This window comes from Urocitellus parryii, chromosome 3 (assembly GCF_045843805.1).
Source record: "Urocitellus parryii isolate mUroPar1 chromosome 3, mUroPar1.hap1, whole genome shotgun sequence".
NCBI classification, from domain to species: domain Eukaryota; kingdom Metazoa; phylum Chordata; class Mammalia; order Rodentia; family Sciuridae; genus Urocitellus; species Urocitellus parryii.
In genome coordinates, this window is record NC_135533.1 from 100,405,966 (window position 1) to 100,430,185 (window position 24,220).

The following is a 24,220-nucleotide window of genomic DNA, read 5'->3' on the forward strand; positions in this document are numbered from 1 at the left end:
CAGATCAGTGTGTCCACATCTGGGGGACTGGGCATGGCCACTGCTAATGACTGTTTCTGATGTATAGCACCAAATGCTGGGGATGTGAAAAAAACCTTTTTACCTCTGAACTTGGGAATGCCCAGAGAAGAGGGTTGGTAAAGGGACTGTGAGTGAGTGAGCAGGCAATGGGAACATCCTTAGCCACAAGAAATATTTAGAGCACTGTTTTCCTAAACCACGGCTCTAGGGCACATCTGGCAATGTCTGGACACATTTTTAGTTGTCACAATGGGTGGTGCAGGGGTGGGGGTCCGCTACTGACACCTAGTGGACACAGGCCTGAGATATTGCCTGCAATGCACTGAACAGCCCTTTCCAATTACCCAACCCAAAATGGCAATAGGGCTGGAGTTTGAGAAACTGATGTATTTTTTCCAATACATCATCTCTTTCCCATAATTTTAGTTCTGGTTGATTCTAGTATGATGATTGTGTGACCATACTGCCAACTTTCAAAGACCAAGGTTTTTGATTTTTTTTTTTTTTTTTTTTTGTCTGTTTAGCACAAGTCTAATTAAGTTGCCCAGTCTCTATCTTAACTCCTGGGCTCAACAGCTTCCCGGATAGCTAGGACTACAGGTGTACACCATCGCACTGGGCAACAAAGTCTTTTTCAATTACATAATACCATTTAGTACACATAAAGTGGGCAAGAGGTGACACCTTCAGGGAACTTCCATGGACTTACATTATTTCAACAGCTCAAGCAAAATTAGGTTTTCCATGTCACTGTGCACAAAACTGCTGCTTGCAGTGAGAAGCTAACCCCATTTCTGTCCCCTTTTGAAATACAGAGGACCTGCTACACTTGAGTTCTGTCAGTGCTGAGACACAGGCTGCCAAGTTCCCAGGTCTTGTGCTGGAGGATCTTTCCAGTTGGAAGATCTACTCCCACACGCAGCAGGCGCAGAACTGATCCGAAACCGGGAGGCAACTTCACATGCTGAAGGGGATTCTAAAAGGAAAGGACCCTCCCTCTATTCTTTTTATTAAATTGTTATTATTATTCTTATATGTTATACGTGACGGAAGAAAGCATTTCGATTCATAGTACAGAAATGGAGCACAACTTTTCATTTCTCTGGTTGTACCCAAAGTAGAGTCACACCATTAGTATCTTTATACATGTACCTAGGTAATGATGTCCATCTCATTCCACCATCTTTCCTACCCCCATGCCCCATCCCTTCCCCTCCCTCCCTCTATTCTGAAGATTTGATTTACGAAACTGCGGAGGAGTTGACGATGGTGCAGGATTTACAGAAAACAAGAATTGCTCGGGTTCTCACTGCCCAAGAGAGAGGTATGGCTGCTCTCAAGGGCTAGAAAAGGTAATAGAAACGACCTGGACGGCCCAGCACTATTGTGACTGGCACAGGAGGGATCTCTGGACCTCACCAAACCCGACAACTCAGCACAGCCCACACGTCGCCTCCTCCTGGCAGGCGGGTGGAGTTGGGCTCACACGTATGCGTTCCGCCCTTCGCGGCGTCATACTTCCGGCACTCTCTTCTGCATCCGGGGTATGACATAAACACACTCTTCTCTCGGTCGGGCCTCAGGAGCCCGCCCAGACCGGAAGCGGAAGTTAATCCCGAACTCGGAGGAGGAAGCCGGCGAGGCTCCGTCAGCAGCCGTCCTCTGGTACGCCGTGCGGCGGCGGCGGCGCCAGCGGGCGGTGGCTGCTGTGCTCTCTACAAGTGGGTCCCACGGCGGAGCCGGTAGGCGGCCCGAGGGCCTGGCGCCATGAAGCTGTACAGCCTTAGTGTCCTCTACAAAAGCGAACCCAAAGCAGTACTGCTCAAAGCCGCTTACGACGTGTCTTCTTTCAGTTTCTTCCAGAGGTCCAGGTGAGCGGGCAGGCGGTGGTGGCCGGGCAGAGGCCAGGGGTCGGGTGAGTCCTCGAGGAGGGCCAGGTTTAGGGACAACGCCGTGAGAGCCAGGGTCCGCCTCGGCCTCCCGCAGTGGAACCTGGTCATGGCTTCTTCTTTGGTTCGGACTGTATCTCTGAGGAATCGTTTAGCACTCCCTCGTAAAAGTCTTATGTCATTCCATTACCCAGCCCTTCTTACATCATTCTGCACTATTGTCCTGTACTCAGGGTTTTTCAAGTTTCTGCCGCATAAAAATTAGAATGGGACTTTGAAATAGGCAGATTCCCAAAGTTGACGCCCAGATGTTCTGAATTAATAGCTTGTGTCCCAGAAGTGTATATTTTAAATCAGTGTCTCGAACCCAATCAGTGATTATGATCAGGGAGTCTGTGTATTATGTTTAGAGATCCACCTTTGTAATTTCTTGTGGGACTTCCCAACAATTCAGTATGAGAGATACTGGTGTATTCTTTTTATGGTTAAAGTCAGCTACTGAAGCCCCAAGATGTTACACCGAAATGAACTGGAGTCAAACCCAGATTGTGTGCTTTTTAGTGATTGGGCGCTAATAGTACACAAGGGTTCTACACCAAAGATTTGGAAGAAAAGTATGGGCTGTGTAGGGCTACAGGCTTTTAAATGTATTTGGAGCACTTTAATTGCAGGAAGGTATACATTAGAAGTGCCATAACATGCCCAGGCCATTTGTGGGAGCCGGTAGAGTGACTCAGGCAAAAAAAAAAAGAAGGACCCTACAGGAGAACCTTGTCTCAGAGTCTGGTGGAATCTGCCATGCAAATTGTTTTCATTGCTTTAGTGCAACAATTTGTTCTTGATGAGAGTGGCCAGTGGCTTGCTGGCTGGATCTAAAACAGTTGTTATTTTGTTGAAACTATCTGTTCCTTTTGGGGTTTTTTAAAATTATTTTTTTCATTGTGGTAAAATACAGATATCAAAAAATTTATCATCTTAACCTTTTTAGGTACACAACTCAATGGTACTAAATGCATTCATGTTGTGCAACCATCAGCATCATCCATCTTTTTATCTTCTGCAACTGCCCATTTAATACTAGTTTTCCATTCCCTCCTCCCCTATCCCTTGGCAACAGTCATTCTATTTTCTGTCTCTATGATTTTTGACTATTCTAGGGACTCATATATGTGGAATAATAAGGTATTTGTCTATTTGAGTCTGGTTTATTTCACTTACTGTAATGTCTCTAAAGTTCTTCCATCTTTTTTGAGACTGAGTAATATTTCACTGTATGTATTTATTACATTTTGCTTTCCCATTCATCTTTAATGGACACTTGGGTTGCTTCCACATTTTAACTATTATAAATAATGCTGCTATGAATATGGTGTATAAATATTTTCTTAAGACACTGCTTATGGTTTTCTTCAGCATATACCCAAAGGTGGAATTGGTGCCTCATCTTTGGCTCCTTCTTGAAGTTCTTAATGTTTCACTTCATTTTACCATTGGCTTCTATTTTCTGCTTTGTGTAATTGCATTTTTTTTTTTTTGATGGAACTTTTGGTGCCATCTTGGCTCTGGTCTTTTCTGTTTTTTCCATTTATACTGAAGAGTCTCATAGATTTGACTATAGGACTTATACCTAACTTCTTGGGATCCCCACACTATTCTCAGATAACTATCACTAAAGGGACATCTCTCATTGTGTCTCTTAAAGCCATATGTATTCCAGCTGAGTCTTTTTTTTTGGTGAGGCCACCCATCCATCATTCATGCCCCATGATTACCAAACTCCAAGCTCAAAACCTTTGAATAGATTCCCAGCTCTTTTGACCCTGTATACAGGCTCTTGCAATTAATGCAAGTCTTCCTTTGTCTAATTATAGTTTTACTGCAAAGTCTTCTTTCTTTGAACATTTTTAAAGATTGTTTTCCTCTTTCCTATGATTATTTTGATCATATCATTCCCTCATGATGATAATATGTAGTAATACTATGTGCCACACATTGTGTCAAGTTCTTTACCTGGTTAATGCATTTAACCATCACACAAATTTTGATTTTACAAATGAGTCACAGCACAGTAACTTGCTTGACATTTGAACTGGGATCCTGGAGATGGGTCTTCAGATTATGTGTGCCTCTGTGGGAGCCTTATTTGGACTTTCATTTAAGGAATCTGTTCTGTTGCCATGACTGTCCTTTACATTGCTTCCCCAGTCAGAGGCTCCTTAACATCTCCTATGACTGTTCCATTTTGGCCAGATCGCTCTGTTAGGACTGTTGTGAACCTTCTCTTTTCTCTCAGCCTTTGCATAAGCTGTTTCCCACTTCCTCATCTTGGCTGTTTCCTTCTTCTAATTTTTTTTTAATGTTTATTTAGTTATAGATGTTTACGTAGTGCTGAGGATTGAACCCAGCACCTCACACATACTAGGCAAGCACTTTACCACTGAGCTACAGCCTCAGCCCCAGCTGTTTCCTTCTATTTCTTTAAGAGCGGGGTTTGTCCTGTGGATGAGCCCCAGCAGACTTGAGCCAGCACTTACTGCAGAGGTGTGTGGTATTGCCAGGGTCTGTTGTATGGCTACAGCAGTGACTGGTTGTATATCTTCTTGACAGATTTTTGTCACTAGTGTATGTTTTCTCATTCAGCGTTTGTTTATTCTGTTTCTTGGAAGTTGGTGGGGTTTTGCCAGTAGAAGCTACCTCCTGCTTTTTCACTTTGTCCCAAACCATGCTCTGACCCAACTGTTAAATTTAAGGTAACCCAAAGAAAATGCCTCCAAAATCTGAAAGTGAATTGTTTTGGTGAACTGGTGGACAGACAGATATAAAATTTATTACCACCATTTAAGTCATATCTGTCATTTATTTTTTATGTGGTGCTGAGGATTGAACCCAGGGCTTCACATGTGCTAGGCAAACACTCTACCACTGAGCCATAACTCCAGCCCTGTATTTGGGTTCTTTGTAGTGGGTTTTCTCTGTGTGTGTGTGTGTGTGTGTGTGTGTGTGTACAGGTGCCTATGTATCTGTGTATGTTGTTACTACAGAGGGAAAGGAATGAAACCAAGAAGCAGTGTCTCCTTAACTTATAAGCTCAGAGGTCACTCTCCATTGTACTAAGGACAGGTGACAGGAAGAAGGTAATAAATATGTGTGTGTTTCTTAGTGTTCAGGAATTCATGACCTTCACAAGTCAACTAATTGTGGAGCGCTCAGCGAAAGGCAGCAGAGCTTCTGTCAAAGAACAAGGTAAGAGGACTCTTCAACTTCTGAGTGTGTGGAGCCTGGCTGCCACATTTTGGCAGCACACAGTTTTTTCAGCACATGGAGAGAACTACTAGGACCTCACTTCTGTGCTAGCTTATTCTCTCTTCTCTCCTCTTCCTTTTCCTATTTACACAGAATTCTATGTTCACTGTTGAAGTCTAAGCTTCCTAGATAAAATTCCAGAATCCAAAGCTTGGATTCACTTAAGATTAGGATCTGACTCTCCTGGAATAATAAACAGCGTTCATATTTCCTTTCTCCTCCAGAGTTGCAAATTCCCACCAAAAAAAGGATTTTTAGTTAGCACTACTGAGGTAATGCTTCATTCTGTGCTCCATAGGTTTTGTTTTTCTTTTTATGAAAGTTTTTAGGCACTTGTTTTAAGTTATATTAAGATTAGAAAAGAGTTATGGTAATTTCATTAGGCAGAAACAAAGACCATATCACATGCACACTGACTTCAAGCCACTTGATTGTAGAGTTACTGAATTGATGATATAAATATCATTTACATCATAGGCAGTATTCAACACACACACACACACACACACACACACACACACATACACACACATATTCCACTTGAAATCCCTGCACAAAGAGCATCACAGAAGTGAAATTGAATTACAGACATTTAGTGTTCTCTCTCAGTTTTCCTTCATACTGTCTGTCCTTCCCAGCTTTATTACTTAAAGATGATTCCTCAGACACCGATTAGCTTCTTAGTTTCTGTGGAATATGTACACTTTGACCCCATGTTTAAATATATTTTGGATTGTATATGAAATCTGGAAGCATATATCATAATTCCCTATCCATTTTCTGATTTCAAGAGCTCACATTCTTTCTCTTTTTATTTGTTTTCCTGTTGTTCAGCATTGAAATCTTTTGAATCAAATCCTTAAGGACAAGAAGGGTCTTATTTGTAAACTGTAATCCTTTTTTTTTTTTCTCCTTGTTTGGGGAGGTGGTTCTGTCATTTCTGAATCCCTTCAAAGTGATGGAAATTAATAGTAGTATGGATTGTGACTATTTTGTGGAATCCCTTTTTCAAATCATACCTTTTGGTCATATGACAATTTTAGTGTAATACTGCTAGAAACCTCAGTCAGCAGTGGCTAAATTTTTTTTCCAGATAGCTCTCACTAGTCCCCCACTATAGGCTGGAGCATGTTGAGCAGTATTGCCATAATTTGGCAAACTGTGGCCTGGAAGGTAATTTCCTATCTTTTGGGCACTCTGAAAGGTTTTGTTTTGTTTTAAGAAAATAGAAGATTCTTGTCTTGTCTGGTCTTCCTTCAATTTGGGAGCAGCACAGAGCCTCAGAGAGGTTATGAATTGCCAAGACATAGCCAGGCCTGTCCTGAGCTCAAGGAAATAACTTGGAATGCTCCTGGGGACATATTGACTGGTGGCTCATTTTAACCTTGGCTTCATAGATAAGGCATCGACTGGTCCTAAGCAGGTATTGGGCTGCACTCTGGGTTAGATCCGTGTAGCTGTGCTACAGAGCCTCCACAAACCTTACCCAGCAGAGTTGAGCTTCATAGTTGCTTCAGATTGGCTTCATTTGACCCAGAATGCAGGAGGGAGCATTGTGATGTTTTGATTTGGGGGATTAAAAGTAGTCCAAAACCTTCATGTCATTATTGATATGTCTGATCTCTTGTCTCCTTAGAGTATCTGTGCCATGTCTATGTTCGGAATGACAATCTTGCAGGTGTGGTCATTGCTGACAGTGAATACCCATCCCGGGTGGCCTTTACCTTGTTGGAAAAGGTAAGTATGTGGTTTGTCTGGATTGGACTAGGATGAGGGTGGAACATCATGTACTGTGCTTAAAGCACACAGGATGATTGGTTCAAAGTCCACATGTTTTTAGCCATCTCCCCTGCCCAAACCAAGAAACAATTTGACATTCCTGCTCATGTTCCCTCACTGCTACTGACTCTGAACCTCATTTGACCCATGTCCAGGCCACTGGGTGATAGTACTTTTCCTCTGACCAAAGCCAATTATGCCTTGGGTTTTCACAGCTCTAGTCCTGCCCCCTATGCCTCTACTGAGGATCTTTCACTCTTTCTATGTTGCTCCTGCAGTCACTGCAGCTCTCTCCCCTGATGTAAGCTCTTAGCACCTGAGCATTCTATAATTTCTTGGTGGATTGCTAAATATAAACTTGATGAAAGGGGACTCATTCTGTCCCCACAGAACTAAAATACTTCCAAGTACATAAAATCCAATAGTTGCTTAAATCCAAAGGACATAGTTCCATTTTTTGAAAAATTACTTTGGAAAATTAGAGGGCCAGTGTCCTTTTCCCTGGAAATCTTGTCATTTTTAAATGTGAACATCTTTATCATTTCCCAGATGAGGTTCGTCCCAAGCTGGGCATATTTTACTTTTGATTCTAGACTACTTACAATATGTTTTAATAGTAAGAAACATTTGGAAAGAGAAACTTTAACCTAGATTGTCCCCTTGCCTTTGGATGTCCTCTTCTTCCTTCCCTGAGCTCTAGGGAGCCTGTGAACCTCATTCAGGGAAAGGTGCTCAGGAGGAAGCCCTGTCACTGAGGGTGCTGGTAAGCACAATGGGAGACTTGTTGAGGCTCCTTTGTCTTTTAGGTACTAGATGAATTCTCCAAGCAGGTTGAAAGTATAAACTGGCCAGTAGGATCCCCTGCTACAATCGACTACACAGCCCTGGATGGTCACCTTAGTAGATACCAGGTAGGTTTAAAGAAACAGACTATAGAGACTGTGTGGCCTAGAATCCACTTGATCCTAAAAAGGCCAGTCATCATGACAGTTCTGGTGACTTCTTTTGCCAGTGTTCTTTCAAACGTTCTGTTTGAGAAACACAGAACATCTGCCTTCAGACTTGGGAACCCAAGCTGTAGACAGACTTCATTTCTTTGCTGTGTGTTTAGACAGGTTGTGTCTTTTTTTACTATGAAGATTAGTCCATTTTCCTTGGTTTGAGTTTTTTTCTAGGTAATCACTCCAGTACTGACTGTTCTTATTTTGGCTCTTTCCTAGAACCCCCGAGAAGCTGATCCCATGAGTAAAGTACAGGCCGAACTTGATGAGACCAAAATCATTCTGGTAAGCAGGAAGGCAGAGAACAACTCTGGGACCTGAGGGCACAGGGGTATGCTGCCAGCTGAGCATGCACAAAGCCAGCCCTTGTTTAGGTAGTGATGCAGTACTGTCAAGGAAGCAGTGACTGCCATTCTATCACCTGCATCAGAGTGTCCCTCCTGTGCCTCTTGCCTCACAGTACCCATTGTTTGACACGGATCAGACTGAGAACCAGTGCATCCCTTGATCCTCCTTCCATGGCCACTCCTTGTCTGCAGTTACAGAGTTGCCCTCTATAGTACTTTATTCCCACCTCCAGTGCCATTGTTAAGTTGGTTCTCCACTTCTGACAGGTGCTTCCCCTGGCAGTATCAGTATCGAAGGGGGCAGAGTGAAGCACACTCCACTGACCAGAGGCAGCCAAATTCTGCAATACAGGCCTATTGTAGAATGAGCTGGAACTTGCATGTTTATCTGAAATCTGATTTGGAATGGTTTGTTCTTTTTTTTTTTTTTTAATTGCTTTTAACTGGTTCCCTCACCTCCTATCATCTACTAATCAGTAGCCATTGATCTGTCACTCTTCTACTTAAAATCCTTCAACAGCTGTCAAATCTACTCCAGGATAAAGTGTACACACTTATGCCTTATCCTCTATTACACCATTGACTGCCCAGTTTGTACACAGTGCACCATGCTGGGGGTCTTTCTGAAGGACACTCTGTTGCCACAGCTTGTTAAAGTGTCTCCCTGACCACCAGGTGAGCACCTGGGGCATCTTTCCATCTTTGTTCACTGTGCAATGTGTAGCTTACCCTGGTGCTTATCAGTTGATGAATAAATGTGTGGATATGAAGCCCAGAAAAAAATCCACAGCTGATGTGAAGTGCTCCTGTCCACACCCACATGGCTTCGGCAGACACTGTATCCTGGGCTCAGACTTCTGGTTGTGGGGTTGGAGTCTTCTATTTTTTAAAACCAGCCTAGGGCTTCCACATAGGTCTCTGGCATAGAGACCTATGAATAACTTGGCTTTGAACTGAAAGTTAGATGTGACCAAAATCATTCTGGTAAGCAGGAAGGCAGAGAACTACTCTGGGACCTGAGGGCACAGGGGCATGCTGCCAGCTGAGCATGCACAAAGCCAGCCCTTGTTTAGATAGTGATGCAGTACTGTCAAGGAAGCAGTGACTGCCATTCTATCACCTGCATTAGAGTGTCCCTCTGTGAAAGTCTTCAAACATCTATCTTTTATATAGCCTGTTGGTCTTTCTGATCACTGAGATGATGTTTCTCTACAAGCCCTGAGTCGTCCTTGTGCTGCTTGAGCCTGAGTCTGAGAAATACAGAACCTGGGATATCTACTCTCCCCTTTTTCCACTGGGGAGCAGTAGATAACCTTACCCAGTCCTGTTCTAGCTGCAGTTGTAAAATCTGGATTATTGGTGTCTGTATCTTTATTTTTTCCTCTTAATAGTTTCCCCTTAATAGGGGTTGAACCCAAGGACACTGTCTCTGAACTCCATTTTGAGACAGGGTCTCACTATGTTGCTGAAGCTATTCTTGAACTTGAGATCCTCCTGCCTCAGCTTCCCAGGTTGCTGGGATTACAGCTTGGTGTCCATATTTTAATTCAGCTAACTTTATTTTAAAAATCTGAGTTGCTTAGCTTTGCATAGGGATAAAGAACACTTGCTGATTCTTCATCCTGTACCATTTCACATGTGCATACAGTTGCCTTATCAATGGCCATCTGGAGAAGAAGCTGAGCTCTGCTTCTTTGCTAACTGTTGTGAGGGATCTATCCCTCTACCCCTTGATAAAAGGTGTTCTTATTTCCTAAGTGCAGAATGATGACATTTAGAAAAGCAGGGTGAATTCTATCACAGTGCTGTCTAGTGGACATATACTGTGTATATATGAGTCATGTGTAATTCAGAATTTTATAGGAGTCATGTTTTAGTTGTTAGTAGTTTCAAAAGTAGTTGAAATGTATTAATATTTTTATTAAACCCAATATATCCAGATATTATCTTTTAAGCGTGTAGTGAGAATAAAAAGTCACTAAGAGGGTGTGATGCATGCTGAGCCTAAGTCTCTACAACTGTGTGTGTTTGTACTTGAAGTATATCTCAATTTGGACTTGCTTCATCTTTTGTACATGATAGCTCTATGTAGCTTCTGGGTTGAGACAGCACAGCTTTACCAACTTGTTAGTTTCTTGCAGATGCTGTTAATAAATACAACAGAAGTATTTTCTCACAGTTCTGGAGTCTTGGAATCAAAGTGTAGGCTGCTGTTTTATTCTGGAAGCTCTGAAGGGTCTGTTCTAGGCCTTATTCCAGTGTCTTGTGGTTGCTGGCAATCCTTGATGTTCCTTAGATTGTAGGTACATTGCTCCAGTCTTTGCCTCTGTTGTCATACGGCCTTTGCTGTGTGTGCCACTCTCTTTTCTCTTAATTAGGATACCAGTCATTAAATTAAGAACCTACCCTAATCCATCATGCCCTTATCTTCACTAATATCATTTGCAAAGATTCTTTCCAAATAAGGTCACATTCAGAGGTTCTGGGTAGATGTAAATTTTAGGGGGGGCCACTATCCAACCCAGTGCAAGTGTGCATTGTCTAGCTATGGTTTTCTCTTCCCATAGAATGCCCCACCCATCTCCCATGTAACCCATGTATGTAGATGCACACATAGTAATGTATAAATATAAATAAGCATATGCATGAACTCTCCTAAATCAGTGCTTATCTGAGTATGTGCTGGGAGCAATTTTGGGAGGTATTTTGTCTCTGGGAGAACTAGATTCTGTGGGAATGCCACCATGTCCTATTTTATCCACTGGGATAGTAACTGTTCTGAAACGCAGTCCTAACACTTAGAGATATATCTGTGCTGGAGAGGTGGTGCTTCCCCAGCCTCAGAACTTCCGCGAAGTCTCTTGTCAACAGTTGCTTACTGAACAGAGCAAAGAGTTCTCTTTTCTCTTTTGTCCAGCATAACACCATGGAGTCTTTGTTAGAGCGAGGCGAGAAGCTTGATGACTTGGTGTCCAAATCAGAAGTACTGGGAACACAGTCCAAAGCCTTCTATAAAACTGTGAGTAGCTGCTGCCTGACTCTCCTGGGCTTCTCCCACTGGGCCGTTGTAGCTTGTTTCTTCTGATATTCTGTACTATGGTCAGACCCTTCTTCATTCATTTAATCAGGGTGGATATGGGTTTCAGTCCTTGGGGCATGGGAGCCTAAGACAAACTTCATAGCCCCCATAACAGCAGCAAGTTCACTCAGGCAGTTTCTCTTCTCTGCTTCTGAGGCTGCACATTGCTCGTTTCTGAACCCACATTGATTCCAGTTCTTATGATCAGGAGTTTGTCCTCCTTCCTCTGTGGCTAAGCAGTTGGGCAAAAGTCCTTAAAATGCCAGTAGCTCCCCTTTCTGAGGAGGTCCTTTTTCCCTTTGGAATAGCTGTTTTATTGGCAGGATGGCTCTTAATGACTGCCTCTTTTCTTTTGGAACAGTACTCATGTCTCCCTAAGTGGATGTGGCACTTTTGACCCATTATTGAATAGTAGTAGAGATGAGTCTCCCTAGCCTTTGTACACATACTTTTGTGTGCACACTGGAGAGGTCAAGTGGGGTTAGGAGGGCAATCTATGACCAGAAAGCAAGAGAGAAAGTATAACAGCCATCTCCACAAACATGAGTAGGACCACGTCTGTTCTCTGGAAGATCATCTTCTGGGAAGAAATACTACCAACATGGTCAGATAGTGTTATTGGAAGATAAGAGTGGAGGAAATTGAGCAGATACAATTTGCATTGTTGGTTTTTTGCTTGTACCTTGTGTAATAGGAATTTTATCCACTCTTTGATAGCATTAATAGGGTGTGGGGGGAAAAAAAAGAGGTAAGGATCTCAGACTGGAAACTGTGTGGTTGTGGACTACTGGTGGCAGCTTCCCTTGAGACCTTGAGGACAGTCCTGGTATATCTTTTCTTCCGTCCCATTTCATATTAGTTTCCCTGTTAGACTGCTGCAGAGTCTCATCTGCCATTCCTGACACCTGCCAAGATTGGAAGCCCTGCCTTCCTCAGTACCCTTCAGTTCCCTTTCTTTCTTTCAAGGCCCGGAAACAAAATTCATGCTGTGCGATCATGTGATGCAGCCCATGGAGGCCGGCACTGGATCGTCCATCACTCATATCAGAACTGCAGTCCTGAGGAAGAAGTGACGACCGAGAAGAGGACCTGGAGCTGTCCAGACTGGTCATTTTTATTTTGGAGTTTCCCAGAAGAAACAAGGGATGGTGGAAGGGTGGGGGAAATTCAAGTTCGTATGTCTGGTTGTGATTTTTAGAAAGAATTTAGCCTCAAGGTGTATTTTTGGGAAAACGAAACCATAAACTCTGAGTGGCTCCCATAGATGCTGAAGGGCTCATTTTCAGCTAACCCCAGAAGGCTCTATGGGAAGAAATTCAGAGCCAGCTCTTTTTTGATCCTCAGTATCCTCTGGATTTCATTTGTGCATTAATGATATTAACTCTTCAATAAGTGGGGTGGGGGAGGGGTCCCTGATGATAGGGCTGGGGTGGGCAGAATTTGAACACTCGGGAAAGCCTCTCCTGGGGCACCATGGGGATAGGGGTGAGCCTGCTTACCACAGTGGCCAGAACCAGGTGGTAGGCCAGCAGTTTAGGCCTAAGGCCTGTGAGGGGGCAATGGTTACTAAGTCTCACAAATTCTCAACCTGTTGTTTAGCTTGTCTTTCTGTAAGGGTTGGCTTCCACCAAGGGCAGGACCCATCTAAACACCTTCTACCCGGTACTATAAAGTTGACTTGTGGGAGGTGTTTGGAAGGGGCTGAGATAGATAAGATGTGAAGATTGTGGCTCTGCCATCCAGCAGGCTGGAGTTAGGCTCAGGAAAGGGGGCTCTTGTCCTGGTGTTAGCATGGTCATCTGGTAGTGCCCGTCTTCAGGGGAAGATTCACACACCGGTGCCCTCAGCTGCTCAGCATGGAGTCATACCCGCCTTGATTTGGAATTTGACTTTGAACATTAGTATCAAAGTGGTGGGTGCTGTAGACTTTCAAAACTGGTTTTTGTTTGCCTCTTCACTACAAGACTGTCTTGGCAATTGCCTGGGGCCTGCACGTCTAAATAAGTCTTTCCTGTGGAAACCAGGAGGAGGTGCCAGCAGCCTGATGCCTCCCAGCACTCACCTGAACTTCCTATGGTGGGAATTATACTGACCTGACTATGAGGCCTTCTCCTGGTCAGAGGCAGCTACGGGATTGGTCTGAACTGGTGCCTGCAGGAGCCACCTTGGCCTTGAGGCCCATCTCCGGAACCAGGCTGGAACAGTCCAGGGGGTGGGCCTAGGATGTGCTAAGTACCAAACCGCTTCTTCATGCCCCACTGTGCTCAAGCTCAAGCTCAAGATGCCTGCTCAGAGTACACCAGGGATTCCTGTCCTAACAGAAACCTTTGCTGGAGTGATATCATCTACAAGTATTGAACCAGTGTCATCTCATCCTCAGGAGCCTTATTATGAGTTTGCCCTGCTGCTCTGAGAGCCTGCATGTGGGTGTGGGGTGGGTGGCAGAGTGGGATCTGCTGTGTGTTTTGAGATCCCTATTCCAGTTTGGTTTACCAGCCATAGCCCTTTTTCTCTGGGCACTACTGGCCAAAGGGCTTTGGTCTTCCCCGTGGAATGGCCTGCCTGTGTTTTTTCCTACTGTCGTAGACATCGTCAGTCCAGGACCCCCTGAAAGACACAGATCTAGCCTGTGTCCTGGTACCTGAAGTGGAGTGAAGTGTGCCTGGATCCCAAAAGAAGAAATAGGATGGTTCCTCTTTCCCCTTCCTGCTCTGGAGGATATTAGGAAGTAGTGTAGGTAGGTGGAAGAGGTGTGAGATTGGGGGAAGAGGAAGGGAGACTGGCCCACATTTGGCTGCCCTTCAGCAGGAAGGCAGGAGTGGGTGACTCGGATGGCTCACCCCACATTTCCCTGCTCTCTGTTATGTTCTAATGTTAAATCATTTGGCAAGAGTGTATTTTAATAACTACTGCCTAACTTCTCTGTGTTCTGTTTGAGAGGTTCCTGTCTAGATAAAATTGTCTTTTGAAACTACAAAGTGGTCCTGGTGCTCTGTTTTTCAGCTTCAGAGGGTACCCCTTTTTCCAAAGCCCAGCTCAGCCTCCAGGGAGAGAAGCCAATGGCTATGTACCTGGGGGACCTAAGATCTTGTCCAGAAGAGGCAGGTCCAGGCCCAGTGCCTTAACCTTTCTCCACACTTTTCTAGCAGCGACCATCCCCCCCCACCCCGCTTTTTTTTTTCTTTCCTTTTTTGCTATTAACCAGGTGAGGGAGCCCTAGAGTAGAAGCCCTATTGCCTCTGGTCTTAACTCTGACCCAGGGAGCCTAGCTGGGGAAAGCTACTTTTTAGCCTCAGAGCCATGGGGAGGAAACTAACTGGCCCAGGCCTTGCGTCCCTTCGAGAGGATCTGAGAACACTCAGTTTACTACCCAGCACAAATGGAAACTACAGCAGGACATGGGGAATCCTGCTCCCTGAGGAGCAAAACTGACCTGCAGGTTTGGATGTGAAGATTGAGAGTCATTTCAGCTGCTGATCATTGTCGTTCTGAGGCCTCTGCCTGTCCTAGAAGCAGCCCTGGACCCAGTGTGCCTTATCGGAGGACCTGTCATAGCTTGGGGTAACCTGAGCCTGAAGGGGAGGGGGCGCTGGGGATGCAGCCCAGTGGTAAAGCTCCCTTGGGTTCAATCCCCAGTTTAAAAAAAAAAAAAAAAAAAGTGAAATGCCTCATTGGCGTCCCTGCCTGTAGTGCTTAGTGGTTAGCCCAGGGTGGTTAACCCTGGGTGCTATCCCTAAAATTCCATCAGAGCTGCCCTGCTGGCATCTTGTAAAAAGGCTTCAGGAATAATGCATGTTGGAGGCTCAGGATCTGTAATGTGCTGCAGCCTTCCTGAGGAAGGCCTGGCCTGGAAAGGTTCCTCTGATTACAGTGATAAACAAGCAAAGCCCTAGATACTGTGCCATCACGGCTGCACCTGTGGGTACTGGCCTAGATCTTTTTTGCACTGGCTCTTGGGATCTGCCTCCTGCTGCTCATACCTGGGAGCTTCTGACCAGGTGTAGCACACAGGGTCCAATAAGCTGACATCAAGGGCATCTTCACTGAGCAAGGGGGTCTGTAACAAAATGCTTAGTGAAGGAGATAACTGGAAGCTTTGGCCAGTTCTGGGGATCCCTTAGGATCCCCATTCCTACTGGACAAGATTGATGGTATAGGACCAGTGGTCTTATCAGATATTCCTTGGAGCCAGAAACAGAGGTGCACACCTGTGATCCTAGTTATTCAGGAGACTGAGGCTGGAGGACCCTGTGTTCCAAAGGCCAGCCTGGTCAACTTAGACCCCTGTCTGAAAATTAAAATGTTTAAAAAGGGCTGGGGATGTAGCTTAGTGGTAGAGCTCTTTTCTAACATGCACAAAAGGTCCTGGGTTCAACCCCAGCAGCACACACACAGACGCACAAAATTACCTGAACCCAAGGATAGGTGTTTGGTGTCTGGGATTGTTTTGAAGCCAATGCTTCTGTCCTAGAAAGCACAAGTTATAAAGAACAGGGCAGCAGGGACAGGCCATGGGATGCAGAAATAGAGGGGAGTGGAAACGAAGATGTGTGTGGAGGACCACAAGGACTATCCAGGGTGTGTCCGGGAAACAAGAGGGCACCAAGGCAGAAGAAAGATCCACAGAGCTCTGGAGGCACAGGTCAGGGTTGGTGTTTCTGAGGCAGGCTCTGGCAGACTTTACACCTGAGACATAGGCTATAGCGGGAAACTGAAGGACAGCTGGGGGACAGCCTGAGAACATGAAAGGCCTGGCAGAGTTTTCACAGAAAGGGATTTGCTCTGTGCTTAGACTGGAGATGTAGGGCTAAGGCTTGGGAGCCTTTCCTCTTTGCACCCAGGTCAGCTGACAGACCCCTCAGCACCTGCTGACCCTGGAGGCCCAAGGCTGCTTCTGGGTTGTCTCCTGGCATCCCTCTGCTCCCACCACTCTAGATCTCTGACCTGGACTCCAGGTTGTAATCTCTGTATGAAGCCTCCTGACTACAGTAGTTGCCTGATGTCCATGCTGGTCTGAGTGTCAGCTGTCTGCATAATCTATGGGAATAGAGCATGGCTGTGGCAGGCACATGTCCTCACACCCAGAATAGCCCATGTCAAATGGCATGGAGGCATAAGGAGAGACCCAATGGGACACTCAGGGATCCTGGTCTTAGGGCTCCTTCCTGCCTAGAGGCTGTCCTTCCTGGCCTCATCTGTGTAGGCCACTGGGGTAACTAGAGAGGTCAGGGCATTGGGGATGGAGGCCTTTTGGTTCCAGTGTCTGGGGTGGACAGCCTGGAGCCCAGAGGACTTGAGAGACCCAGACAAGGGGTGAAGACAGCTGTTGCTATGACCCACTAGCCACCCTAGAGGGACATAGGGCCTCATCCCTCTGCAACATCAGGGGAGGGGCCTGAGCCAGGTCAGGGCCAGGGAGTGGATGTGGGTCTATACTGTGGGGCAAGGGGTTGGCAGGGTCCCAACATAAAGCACCCAGCTGGAGTTGAAGCAGTTTGTCCTGTTTTTCTTTTATTTGCAGTTTCCCGAGACAGAACAAAATAAGAATAATTTTTGTACACCTACAAGGCTCAGAAAGAAAAGACAATGAAACTCAGCAAAAAGAGAGAAGAGGAAGGGGCCGCCAGCACTGCAGACAGTGACTCCCTGCAGCACTGGCCAGCGGCCAACGCCACCACCCGCAAACACCTAGCTAGCAGAGCAGGTGTGTCCTGCCCTTTAGAGAGGGTCATGCAAAAGAATTATCCCCCAGAAAAAAAAAATCCCCAAATTATCCCAGACAGGCAGCTCCGTGGAGATAACAAGGTGAGTGGGAGAGGTGGGGAGGAGGCCCCAGGACGCCAGGGTGGCCGGCCGCGGGGCTGCACGCTGTCCATGGCAAGCCCTGCCGCTGTCCTGTGGCCTGAGCCACTCGCGCGGAACCTGGCAGATGTTTACCCTGTGTCCATGGATGAGGACAGCTGTCCTGGGCACAGTATGGACGAAAGGTGGTGTCCACTGAGTGTCCATGGGTGGGCAGTCCCCTTGGAGTTTAGGATCCTGTGTCCTGTCCCCCACTCTGTGCCCCTCCCTTGACTTGATTTGTGGGGGAAGATAAAGAAAATCCTTGTTGAAAAATGACGTGAACTGAAGGTGGGCAGCATTGGGGTGGAGGCCCTTGTACCTCTGCACTCAAGGCTCCTACCCACTCCTACCAATCTGGCTTCAGACCCACCTTCCCTGGCCCAACTGTCCTGGGACTCTGTCTTTAGCCTTGCCGTGGCACCCACCATCACAAGGGGCCGGGACCACCTCACAGTGAGCCCAGGCAACTACACCTGGGAGCACCACCGGCCCCTGGAGGCAGCACATTGTCCCTAGGGACCCTCCCTCCACCCATCAGTGTCTAGCCCCACACCCATACATCTTGCCCCCAGCCTAACCTCTTTAGGCTGCATCCCTGGCCCACCACTACCCTTGGCCTTCCACGTGCTCCTGGATGGCTCCCACAGAGACTTCTGCTCCAGGCCCAGGTAATGAAAGTACTCCTACGTCAGCAAACAACTACTCAGATCCCTGCCCAGGCAGAAGCCCAGCACCTTCTTACCCCTCTTTCAAACTTGCTGTGTCACTCAACCCAGCCCTGAGCCCCCCAGTTCCCCATCTCTGCAGATGCAGCCTGGCCTGCTCCCAGCATCCATTGTCCATCAGAGATTCCAGACCCACAGTCCTTGGTAAGGTCTGCTCCCAGCTGCACAGGGAGGAGCTGCCCAGGCTGAGGGAGGGCCATTGTTGTTCTGCTGCTGGCCAGCAGGGAAGGGACAGGTGCTCCAAACAACAGGGAGGCCAGCCTTTGGCTGATTCCCCTCTCCACAGCTGGACAGATCAGAGCTGCAGCCAAAGTGTCCTCTAGCCAGGCACAAGGCCTGGAGGCAAATTTTACCCTTCCACACCTCACTCCCCAAAGGACCAGAGCTGGAGCCCAGGGCCCTTGAGGCTTCTCTGGTAGCCTTGGGGGCGGTGGTCTCTTGCACACTCAAGTGGCGAGGGGCTATCCATGCTGGATAGTGACTTGAGGAAGCCCACACCCAGCCCTTCACAGGGATGAGGGAAGGGAAGGGAAAGCAGGAACAGCAGCAACTCTCAGGCACGACTAGCGGGAAAGGAGGCAGCCCAGTGGCCCCACAACCCTCCCCAAGACACCTGACACCACAACAGCCAGGCAGCACACACAGGGCCCATGCGTTGGCAGGAGGATGCAGATGCCTGAGGTGTGGGGTGAGTGCAATACCTACAGACTAACACCGTTCAGCACGCGTGGGGGCCTCGTGGGTATGTTCATGCCCCAAGGGCTCCCCAAGGCCAGGAGCGAAACGGACACACGTGGAGCTTGGGTGGGGAGCGACCCCACAAATGCCAGATTTTTACAGCTTTTCCTTTCTTTAGTTTTTTTTTTTTTTTTTTCCTTTTCCCATTTCATCCGATGTCAAATTTTTTTGAGTGGTTGTCGTTGTCGTCATCTTATTTTTAAAAACAAATCACGTCTGGTCTTGTTTTCTGCAGACACAGGCACCAGGGGAGGGGGCGAGGCAGACACAAACATGCGACAGGCAGGCCGTGCGCCCAAGGGCGGCCGGGCTCCAAACACCAACTCTGTCCGGTGAAACAGGCGCAGCTCTGAAACAAGGGTGGGTCACCTTCCTCAGCACCCCACCCCTGTACCAGGCCCCCAGGCTTTGCTGTCTACAAAGAGGGCCCCCACAGGGAGTGGGCAAGTTAATGTTCACAAATGGGCCTGGCCGGGAGAGGGCTCCAGGCTCAATTACTACCTGGGCGTTGGCCCCTGTGCCTACCACAGGTGATCCCCATCTTAGGTGCTGATGAATGGCGCTAGGGAGCCCCTCCACTATGACCCACCAAGTTCTCCCTGCACGGCTTCTCCAGCCTCATCAGTTTCCAGCCTTCAGGGTGTGCCCTGTGACACTGCTGGCCATTGTCCCCAAGGGCCACTCACCTCACTGCAGTGGGGCTACAGGTGCTCCCGAGCAATGGAAGTGCACATTCTGCCACTTGCCATCACGGCGGTGCCACACACGTGTCTCTTCGGACTGGCTGGTACGGGGCCGGCCCTGCCCGTCGATGTACTGCGTGAGGCGGATGTAGGCGATGCAGGCTGCGTCCTCACCAATGACGTGCACATGTGGGTTCAGGATGGTCGTGTGAATCGGCTTGCTGTTCTTGGCCAGCACTGCAGACAGGTGGGGACTTGGCACTGAAGATAACTGGTCCCTCCAGCAATTCCCCCACTCTGCATGCACCTTAATCCCCCTCCACCTCAGCATCTGACTTGCACACCTGGCTCTATGCCCCCACCACCTTGGCTCCCCTTCATGGGGATGATTCCATAGTTGGCCACAGCCCTGCCCCTGACTGAAGCACTTGAAGGTGCTACCCCCTCATGCCCACCCCAGTTTCCTCACTCACGGTTCTCAAAGTAGAATCTGTGGAAGTCCATCCCTTCGACCAGGTTGCCTAGAGCTTCAGGCTCAAATGAGGTCAGGCCTGGGTCACAGATTTTCCTGGGGGGCAAACCCAAGTGAGGAGGGGCCCAGTTTTCCATCCTCCTCAACAACCCCCCCCACCCCAGCCCCCCAGAGACTCACGCATAGGCTTCAAAGTCACCATTGTTGACGGCCTCAATGAGCTGCTCTGTGGTTTTGATAATCTCCTGCTTCCGGGCTGCAGGAAAACACTGGGATGACCACTGGGCACTGAGGTGGGGGGCCTGGGTGGAGCTCGAGCTGCAGGCTGTATCCATGTGGCGGCTCCCACCCTAGTTTCTGCTTCTGGTTTCTAGAAAGGACTCCCAGGCCCTGGCACCTGTGCCGAAACTATCCTGATCACACCACTCCCTCCACAGTCATCAATGGTTTCCTCATTTCCAAGTGCAATAGCTCTATCTCATTTTTCTTTAAATGTTTTTAAATGACAGAAATACTTCATCCATATAACAAAATGTCTGAAAAATGCAGAAAGGGGGGAAAAAGCCCTTTTCACAACTCGCCCCACAATGGTCCTCCTATCTCCATGGGTCCTACCTGGGCTTTCCTGTAACTTCTACCCTGACTTATCTGCCTGCTCCATCTTCCACCTTTGCCTTGTTAACTTAGTACTTCCTTCCCCCAGCAACTCTTTGGCAGCTGGTAAGAGTGGTGGGTTACTAGGGGTCAGCACCAGGCAGGTATAGCCATCAGCAGACTCAGAGAGTGACTCCAAGGTCCCTGGAGGGTGAGGGGCTCCTGAACAAAGGCTAAGGTACAAGATGGTCCAGGGATCCACAGGAAAAAATATGCAGTCTCTGGCTACCCCATATCCTGCTTTTCCCTGGAAGCCATAGCCTGTGGCTCTGCCTATTTATTGTCCTAGTCCTGGGCTGGAGTCCTGGCAGACCCTTCTACCCCAACTGGCCTCAAGTCTGCTGCTACTCCTGGCTGACACTTTTCCTGGGTTCTGGCTCTAGGCTTCTAGACAGGCTCCCTAACCTCTAGGGCAATAAACTGGAAGCCCCTTTGCTGCTTTAATTACAGTTTATTGTAAAATTTTTAAAGATGAAAGCAGGAGACAATAATATATCCCATGGCAGGGCTGCCTGTCACCATTTTTGCAGCACCTCTGGGACACAGGGGAACTTGTACCTGGAAGGCAGGGAGGAGGCTAAATCCACCACTGCAGAGACACTGCCTGCTACATGGCAGCCCACGTGTGACCACATGTGCTGGCAGAAGGCATCTGTGTCTGCATGTGAAATATGAGCTATCCTTGCTTGGTCCCTGCAGCACCTGGCCAGTGAGGGCAGAAGTTGCTCAATGGCACCTCTGAGGAGTTGGGTGCATTCATGTGTGAGAATGTGCATGTGTGCACACACATGCTTGTGCATGCAGGCAAACATGTATACCTGTGTATGAGTGCATGCACGTAGCAGTCATGCAGTGTGCATGTACACAATGCTACATACAGTTACACACCTGCATGTGTGTATGTGACATAGTGCATATCAGTGCCCATATGCTGTGTCTGTGGGTACATGTCCATATGTGTGCACATGCATGCATGTTTGTGATCTGCCCCTATCGTGGAAAGGCCCTCTCTCCTAACCCAGCTGTACCTGTGCCATCATTCTGTTTCCATTTCTTGCCTGGCCTTGTGTCTAGATCATATCACTGTTTGTGTTCAGGGTAGTCTCACAGCAGGTGCCTAATCCCGCTACTCACACAATCAATTCTAGAAAGATGGTCTCCAGGAGGAGTGGGTTGTGAGTTCCAGAAACCCTTTCCCCTCCAGTTCCTGTTCCCAGTCCCACATCTATATGCCCAGCTCTGGGAGAGTACCAGGGCTCTGTTCCAAATGTGCAACAGCTATTCTGGTCCTTAACATCTGGACCCCACCAGGGTTGCAAAATTCTAAGTGCCCATAATGCCCCACTTAACCTATTCTTTCTGGAGGTGGCTCAGAGCTTCAGGTCTGAGCTCTCCTGAACCTGCAACCAAATTCTTCCCCAGTCCCAGAGCCAGGCTCCCTGGGCTGTCGCCCCTGCCTTCCACTGTCCAGCACCTCCTGACACTTGATAATCCCCTTTTTAACAGAGCTTCTAACAGAGTGAGCTGCCCTCCTCCTCCTGCTATGCCCTCAGCACAGGGCAGAATCTGACTGGAATGGAGGACATTGTTTTGTTTCCAGTGGGCTTTGATTCTATAGTCACCTTATACTGTGGTAAGTGGAACCAATCTTTCATTTGAGGAATATAGTTTTAAACAAACTATAATTAAAAATGGGAGTCAATGTAAAGAGAAAATGTTAAGTAAGCAGAAGAGGAGGTCCATGGTCATAGCACCAGTCAAGAGGCAGTAAACAGGGTCTCAGAGTTGGAAACAGGATCTGCTGGGAGAGCCTCCTGCCCATTCTACAGGTAAGGAAGCTGAAACCTGTGAATTGGGGCCAGACACCTCTTACCCTGAGGAATGGCTGCTGCTTAGATCCCCATGCAACCCAGCCCACTCTGTCTTTCCAAATAGCTTGTGGGCATTTTTGAGTTCTTGATATCCAGGTCTCTGGAGAAGGAAACCACCCATGAGGGAGGGAGCAGGGCGCCCCCAGCATGAAGGGACGCCTGAGGCATGATGCCTGCAGCTGAAGACAAGATACCCTGTCCCCAACAACTCCAGGGAAGAAGCTCAAGTGGTGGGCAAGGTATGGCCTGGGAGGGTTTTCCCCAGCCCAGTGTGAGCCAGGGCCTCACGCTACCTGCAGCTCTCTTGCAGGAAGCTACCAGCCTAGGGAACCTCCTAGTGTCCAAGTGGGGCTGGTGTAGAATCTGACCCCAGCTGGCTCAAAGCCCTGTCCTTCAGAATCAGCAGTGGTGGGAGGCAGGACAGCTGCCCCGGGATCAGCCTGGATCAGCGTGGATCAGCCTGCCTCATGCATAATCCCTGATTAGGGGGCTAGGCCTGGGGTGCAGGGAGCACCCGGGTAGGAGGGTCTGACCTGAGGTGGGCCAGTGGCACCTGGCTATTCACAAACTAAGATAGCTGTGGGCACCTTCTCAAGAAAGGGGGGAGATTCAAAATCTGCCTGCAGAATGGCATGGAGCTGGCACTTGGTGCCCTCCTCCTTCCCTAAGTTCCACAGACTTCTTTCCCTGCACTTTGCCTAGCCCTGCCCAGCTCCTTCCAGGGTAGCCAAACCATCCAGTCCTGTTCACAGACCCTTTCTTGTAGCCCTTCCTTCTCTAGCCAAGTTCAGAACAGACCCTAAAGGAACAAGTCTATGCAATGGTCCCTAAGGTGACCCAGCCATTCAGTTTCCCCACAGGCCCTTACCTAGAATAGCCACCCAGCTAACTGTCCGGCTTGCCCTCCATAAGGGCAGCAGGACTCCTTAAAACCAGATGAGATGCTGCAGAAATAAATGCAAAAGGGTGCTGACACTCCCAGAAGCCCCACTTTGTGCTCACCCCAGTGCTTTTCCTATTTGCCTCCCTCATGAGCTTTAGCTGCTGTCCACCCCACCCCCCTCACCAGCAAGAACCTGGCCTCTTGCCTCAGCACCTCATCTCCAATCACCCCAGCTGACCTGGAGCCCCTTTGAGACTGCAGGCTGCATATCCCCACCCTCTTGGGCCACTGCTTCTGTAGGTCTCTCTGTTTCCTCTACTCTGCCCCAGACACCTGCAGCAGTCCCCCAAGGCTGGCCTGCAGAGTGTTAGGGAGGTGGGTGGCCCCAGGCCCCACCTATTACAAGTACTCACCCAGCCACTGCCCTGCCATGCCGAGCCCCTGGCCCGGCAGCCTCTTCTCTGAGAGCATCTCAGCACCACCCCCAACTCTGTGTCTCCCTAGAGGCGGGGGGTGGTGGCGGCTGCAGCCCTGGGATATCATCCATCCCTGTAAGTGATACTGGCCGGCAGTCAGCAGACAGACTGGGGAGGCCGCCCAGTCTGCGCCTGTCTCTCCCGCCCTCTCTTGCCCCTGGCTAGCCCTCAAGTCTGCTCCCTGATGTCCAGCTGGGCAGCTGGAATGCCAGAACTTTTCAGTACCCAGGACTATGTTTCTTTTCCTGCCATACTATCCACGCAAGTCCATCCTCATCAGAGTGCAACCTGTACAATGTGAAGGGCCCTGGCCAAAGAATGGACCCTCTGCCTCTTGCATTGAAGAGATCAGCACTGCAGGGGCAGCTGCCCACTTTACTTTCCCATCAGAAGAAAGCTATGGCCCACAGGGTAGTGCACAGGATAGCAACAAACACGTCACTTGGGATGCTTTT

The 24,220-nt window shown here is 48.0% G+C and overlaps 2 protein-coding genes across 9 annotated transcripts in view; one reads left to right on the forward strand and one right to left on the reverse strand.

Moving 5' to 3' along the window:
* The first annotated feature begins 1,629 nt into the window (after positions 1 to 1,629).
* Positions 1,630 to 12,762, forward strand: Ykt6 (YKT6 vesicular SNARE protein). The gene is made up of 7 exons (XM_026399489.2): positions 1,630 to 1,892; positions 5,071 to 5,153; positions 6,850 to 6,950; positions 7,799 to 7,903; positions 8,213 to 8,278; positions 11,258 to 11,359; positions 12,386 to 12,762. The coding sequence occupies exons 1-7, from the start codon at positions 1,789 to 1,791 to the stop codon at positions 12,419 to 12,421; spliced, it is 597 nt and encodes a 198-aa protein (XP_026255274.1). The 5' UTR covers positions 1,630 to 1,788; the 3' UTR covers positions 12,422 to 12,762.
* A 4,137-nt stretch (positions 12,763 to 16,899) lies between these two features.
* The window catches only part of Camk2b (calcium/calmodulin dependent protein kinase II beta), a 94,850-nt gene continuing 87,529 nt past the window's right edge, over positions 16,900 to 24,220 (reverse strand). For all 8 annotated transcript variants that reach the window (XM_026399502.2, XM_026399496.2, XM_026399501.2 and 5 more), the window contains 4 exons: positions 20,062 to 20,137; positions 19,883 to 19,977; positions 19,413 to 19,646; positions 16,900 to 19,075 (listed from right to left, as the gene is read on the reverse strand). In XM_026399502.2, the coding sequence (XP_026255287.1) occupies positions 19,414 to 19,646; positions 19,883 to 19,977; positions 20,062 to 20,137 (404 nt within the window). In that variant the 3' untranslated portion in view covers positions 16,900 to 19,075; position 19,413. The remainder of the gene's footprint in view (positions 19,076 to 19,412; positions 19,647 to 19,882; positions 19,978 to 20,061; positions 20,138 to 24,220) is intronic.